At 38.7% G+C, this 6,000-nt stretch overlaps 1 protein-coding gene across 4 annotated transcripts; it reads right to left on the bottom strand.

The window, feature by feature from the left end:
• On the bottom strand, positions 1-3,981 carry LOC131684368 (threonine--tRNA ligase 1, cytoplasmic). Of its 4 annotated transcripts, none has more exons than XM_058967191.1 (6): positions 3,795-3,981; positions 2,873-2,918; positions 2,401-2,786; positions 1,894-1,971; positions 389-1,829; positions 1-324 (listed from the first exon to the last, which is right to left on the bottom strand). In XM_058967191.1, exons 1-6 carry the CDS (start codon positions 3,819-3,821, stop codon positions 179-181), a joined length of 2,124 nt encoding a protein of 707 aa, XP_058823174.1. In that variant the 5' UTR covers positions 3,822-3,981; the 3' UTR covers positions 1-178. The 4 variants fall into 4 exon arrangements, with proteins under 4 accessions (XP_058823174.1, XP_058823173.1, XP_058823171.1 ...); XM_058967190.1 differs by lacking the exon at positions 3,795-3,981 and adding an exon at positions 3,428-3,550; XM_058967188.1 differs by lacking the exon at positions 3,795-3,981 and adding an exon at positions 3,221-3,510.
• Positions 3,982-6,000: the final 2,019 nt, after the last annotated feature.

Raw genomic sequence — 6,000 nt, 5'->3', positions numbered from 1 at the left:
TAAACTATTGAATACTTTATTCCAGAAAACGACTTTGAGCCAAGCAATTTAAGGATAATAAATTATTGAAACAGGTGTGTAATGCAAATATTATTTAATCCATACTCTGTTCAACTCATTTTACACAGAACTAAATGCTAGAAGAAACTTTCCAAATCGCCTCTGGTCTCATTGCCTTTTAGAACTTGTCCTCTTCCAGGGTGTACTCATCCGCAAGTTTTCGCAGCTTTTTTACCAGCTCGTCGACGGAAACTTCACCGTGAACTTTGTTGTCGCGAGTACGCACATTGACGGTCTCAGAATTACGCTCCTTTTCACCAACAACTATCGAGAGGAGGAAAGAATACATATACATTTCTTTAATCACAAACCACAAAAACTGTCTTACCAAGAATGAAATTATACTGCGCAAGCTGTGCATTACGGATCTTTTTGTTCATAGTGTCTCCGGCATCCAGATCAGCCTCAGCCATGAAACCAGCATCGAACAAACGCTGGCGAACTTTGTTGGCATATTCATCGTACGGAGGACCAACTGGTACTACCATAATTTGTCTCGGTGATAACCAAAACGGCCATTTTCCAGCATAGTTCTCGGTAAGAATAGCAATCATACGTTCAACGGAGCCAAGTACCGCTCGATGAATGATAACTGGACGTTTCTTTTCTCCCGTGTCGTCAACGTAATTCAAATTGAACCGAATGGGTAATTGGAAGTCTAATTGTATTGTGGCGCACTGATGGTTACGCTTAAGAGCATCCATAATAGTTATATCGATTTTTGGTCCATAAAAAGCACCATCTCCAGGATTTTCTTTCCAAGGTTGACCGAACTTATCCAACGATTCTGCTAGCGCCTTCTCAGCTTCATTCCAAACCTCAACATCGCCTAGGTACTTCTCTGGACGTGTTGATAAAACTAAGTTAAAGGAGAATCCAAATATGCCATAAACGTGACGCAAAAAGTCTAAACAACCAAAGATCTCTTCACGGATTTGTTCCGGCATACAGAAGATGTGAGCATCATCCTGTTGGAACCGACGAACCCGTGTCAAACCAGTCAAAGCACCAGACAGCTCGTTTCTGTGTAAAACACCGAAATCAGCCATGCGCAGTGGTAATTCTCGCCAAGATCGGTTACGGTGATCAAAGATCAAGCAATGCCCGGGACAGTTCATAGGTTTCAATGCGAAAGTTTCCTTTTCACTCTCGAATGAGAACATATTTTCAGCATAATGTTGCCAGTGACCAGAGGTTTGCCAAAGCTTTGCGTTATAGATGTTAGGAGAAATTACTTCTTGGAATCCACGCTTACGGTATTCTGCACGAATAAAATTCATCAGCGAATTATAAATATGTGCCCCTTTCGGCTGAAAGAAACAAGATCCAGGCGAGAGTTCATGGAAAAAGAACAGTTCCTGCTCCCTGCCCAACTTTCGGTGATCTCGTTTTGCGGCTTCCTCTTGAATCTTTTCCCATTCCTTCAATTGCTTAGGATCAGGGAACGAGATTCCATAGACTCGCTGCAAAGTTTCAGCATCAGCCTTACCTTCCCAGTAAGTGGAAGAATTTTTAACGACTTTTAAAGCCTTAACCTTTCCTGTATGTCGAACATGTGGCCCGCGACATAGATCGATAAGAGAACCACACCGATACACAGTGGTTGTATCCGTTGTGACCTTTTCATTCAGAATACGAACTTTGAACTGATTATACTCGAACATCTTCAGCAAGTCGGATTTTTTCATCTCCAATCTCTCAAACTGTTGCTTTTCCTTAACAATTTTCTTAACTTCACTTTCCAACACTCCGTAGTCTTGATTGGAAATCTAAGAAATTCAAGATTAGCTTTAAAATAATGCCCGTCGATGAATAAGAACTAGGACCACTTACACCGCTACCTTCCAGGAACATGTCATAGTAGAATCCGTTTTCGATTGGTGGTCCGTAGCAGAGATGACCACCGTAGCGCTACAATTTGAAAAATAAAACAATTATCTAGCATTTTCTAATGAATGCAGGATGTTAGTGCCTCAAATCGAACACTAAATATGTAAGTCATTGTTTATTTAGACACTATACTATTTTTCTAATATTTATATCTATTTTAGAAAGAATTGTGGTTCTTACATGTAACGATAAATACAATTTCGTGCTTATAGAACCTTGTAACTTTTTGTTTTTGACCTTCCACTACAACGTGCTACACTTATTCAAACTTGGTTATTCTAATTCGATCTCTTTTGCATCGATGCAGCATAATGCAAACGGTTTAGATCATATCGAATTAAAATACGAACTCATATTGACTACTCCAATTAGTAAACATGGCCCTTTTATAGGGAAATTGGACATGATGCAACTATGAATGAAAGTAACATAAAACGCTGCCAAACTCACCTTCTCCATCGCCTCGCCGAGAATATGTGCTGAGCTGTGCCAGAATACAGCCTGCGCATCAGGATCATCAAACTTCAGCAGCTGTAGCTTGCAGTCACCTTCCAGTGGACGGTCCAGATCCCAGAGTTCGTTGTTCACACGAGCAATGACCGTATTGTCGGCTAATCCCTGACTAATACCCTTAGCAACATCGTACGGAGTACTTTCCCAGCTCGTGGCGCTCACTTCCTTTCCATCGGGTAGGATCACCTTAATGGGATTTTTCGGCTTTTTGGCCAATTCATCCAAATACTGGGCCTTCAGTTCATCGTACAGTTTGATGCGTTCATCGATAAACTCGGGCAGGGTTCTCTCAGCTGAAGCAGCTGGCGAGGTAACTCCGTTTCCTGGAATTGTTACGAATGCGTAATGAATTAAGCATCGAGCGGTGAGAAATAATGACGACTGTTGCATCACTCACACCAGAGCTTACCTTTCTCTTGTTGATTTTTCTGTTTCTCTTTCTTCATCTTGCCTGCCTGGAAGGTATCACAAAATTAGCGTTATTTTAGCGCACTGGGCTGTTTATATCTGTTTGAAGAATACTAATAAAAATCTTATATACAGCTACATAACAAACTGAACACCGTTCGGAACTACCGAATGCCTATTAAATTTTAGCATGAATTTTATGAAACCAGGTATACCACTGGCGAGCGTAGCTTCGTTTCAGATTTGAGGTGGATTTTAATATCTAGCTACACATTAAGGGACACCAATTAATATATCAGTTTATCACACAAATCATGATTGTTAACACTAACGAAAAAAGTGCACGAACCAGAGTAGCATACTGGCACCCAAAGAGATGTTGAGTTTGTTTTTGTTGCAATTTCTGTATCGGTTGACGCAGCACTAGCAAACTACTACCGAAATTGTACCGCAAATTCACAACGCGGTTGAGCCCAGTCAGCATTGGCAAAAGTCTCATTGTCGGGCATACTAGTTATTTTCGCAAATTTTAATGAAAAATGGTACAAAATCATGCCTTTTGCTGGTTCAAATCCAATTTTCCAAGCTCGGCGACGGGCACGTTGTCAGTCATTTTGCACTACACAACAGCAAAAGAAATAAGAAACTGACGTTTCAATCTTTTGAGAAGATCAGGGTTGAACATAACATATGTGAGTTGTTTTTGCTGCATGGGCGTTTGAATTTCTTCGTTTCGGATGCACTGCGAGTTGCATCATGCAGGCGATTTTTTAATTTTAAATCTCATAAAATGGATTAAATGGTATTATCCCGGTGATAGGTTCCAATCTCAGGTTCGCGTGCCAGTTCTAATGGTTATAATGCGATGTGCCAAACGACTGATGAAAACAAACCAAATTGAAATAAGACCACAAGCTGCTAACCTTGTTTGATTTATTATTCTTTCCCATGATTGGGCAACGGATCAATTTGCACCGATTTGTTACAATATATGGACGCGGTTGGCAGTTCCAGAAAAAAACACGGAAAGTTAAATATTTAGCCGAATTCAAAGTATTGCGGCAAATGTTTAGATTTTCACTATACAAAAACCACGACGGAATTCACATATCACAAACCAGAGGCTACTTGTGCGCAATCGCATGGATTCGCAGTGAAAACCGAGGGACCTCAATGCAAATTCACAGTTTCAGGTAGACATTGCACTGAGTTGTGTTTGCTCTTGAAATCAGGCGCAAACTAAAAAGTATGACTTTCATAGTATCCCACTAGATATCAAAAATGTCGTACCGTAAAACGGGGGAAAATTTATCAATTTTTCTAAAGTTTTTCGAATAACTTTCTTCAAATCAAGTAGATGTAACTGATTGCATTTTTAAAACAAGTATTGGTACCCATGGATTGAAACCGTGAAAATTGTTGGGTATTTTATTTTGATTTAATATAAAAATAAAATTACTTTGTTCTAAATTTTCATTCGTTGTTTCCGGGGGAACTTTGATCAGCAAAATATGTGTAAAAAGGGTAATAACGCTCTAAATTTTGCGTAAATTGCATATCTGAATGCAATTTCATGGCCCGATATTGTGACGTCTTGAAAGAAAACGAAATTGCCTAGAAGGATACAGCTGAGTTTTATCGAACTACTTCAAGAAAATAGTCGAATTTAAATTGTTGATAACAAAAATCACCGATTTTTAAATGAAATATTGGACAAAGATATTTTCGGTTCCTAAACAACTGATCAGTTCGGTTGAAGCTGATTGATTTCATTGATATACAAGGGATTGTTTGAACAGATTGAAATGACACAGGAGAGTTGTGATATTTGCAATTTAAATTTCTGTTAATAAAAGATACATTAAATTAGGAAATAATCGTTTTCGATGGATGCTGAACATGTTGAGAATATGGTTTGCTTTTTGTTTTGAAGATTTTAATAGAGGGAATCGTCTTATACAACGTTACTGAAAAAAGCAATTTGATCAAACTTACCCCGATGATCAAAGATACCCCGTTTTACGGTAATCCGCTATCTAGCGCTATAATTTGAAAAATATCTTATAAAACGAGACGATGACAATTTTAAACTATGTTCATAACTTCGCAATTAGTCAAGGATTTTAGGAGGCTAATTTTTCAAAAGTGGTCCATTTGAGAGGTCGTAGTGACGTGCTCCGATTTTGTTGAAACTTTCAGCTTTTATTTATGCGCATCCTACGCATAAATAAAAGCTGAAAGTTTCAACAAAATCGGAGCACGTCACTACGACCTCTCAAATGGACCACTTTTGAAAAATTAGCCTCCTAAAATCCTTGACTAATTGCGAAGTTATGAACATAGTTTAAAATTGTCATCGTCTCGTTTTATAAGATATTTTTCAAATTATAGCGCTAGATAGCGGATTACCGTAAAACGGGGTATCTTTGATCATCGGGGTAAGTTTGATCAAATTGCTTTTTTCAGTAACGTTGTATAAGACGATTTTGGTCAAATATTAGCTTACTACATTAACGGGAAGCGGAAATAAAACAATCATTGAAAAATACATCGATATTATAAAATATGTAACTCTGTTCTAACTTAATGAATTTAAATTCTATTGGGTTCTACTGAATGACCTTTGAGAAGGGTAGCAACTTGTTGATTTGTTATGGATACATTAAAACATATGTGTTACATGAAAAAATGGGTTCTATCACATTCGCCCGAATGACATTCGCCCGAAAGTCATTTACCCGAATGACGTTCGCCCGAAAACCATTTACCAGAATGAACCATTTACCCGAATGTCATTAACCCGAATGGACCATTTACCCGAATATCATTAACCCGAATACCACATTCACTCAAACATAATATAAAATCGATAATTGTCTAGTTTAGACACTTTAGTGATAGAGGTCCGATTTTAAGGGTGTATTTTAACCTAAATAAAACAAATCCGAGAGCGGGAATGTGAAATTTTTAACCAAAGTTTGATAAACTGAACAATAACAAGTGAGCTTATGCAGCGGAGCTAGTGTGATGAGGCTTGGCCGCATATCCGAGGCTAAGGATCCGAAGCGGCGCAAAGCCGCTGAGGTTCCGTCGGACGGGGCGTAGACTCACCCGTGGCCGGAGTTATAG

The sequence above is a fragment of the Topomyia yanbarensis genome, chromosome 2 (assembly GCF_030247195.1).
Source record: "Topomyia yanbarensis strain Yona2022 chromosome 2, ASM3024719v1, whole genome shotgun sequence".
Classification (NCBI taxonomy): Eukaryota; Metazoa; Arthropoda; class Insecta; order Diptera; family Culicidae; genus Topomyia; species Topomyia yanbarensis.
Note: the sequence above shows the minus strand (reverse complement) of the source record. Positions and strands in the feature narration are given on the sequence as shown.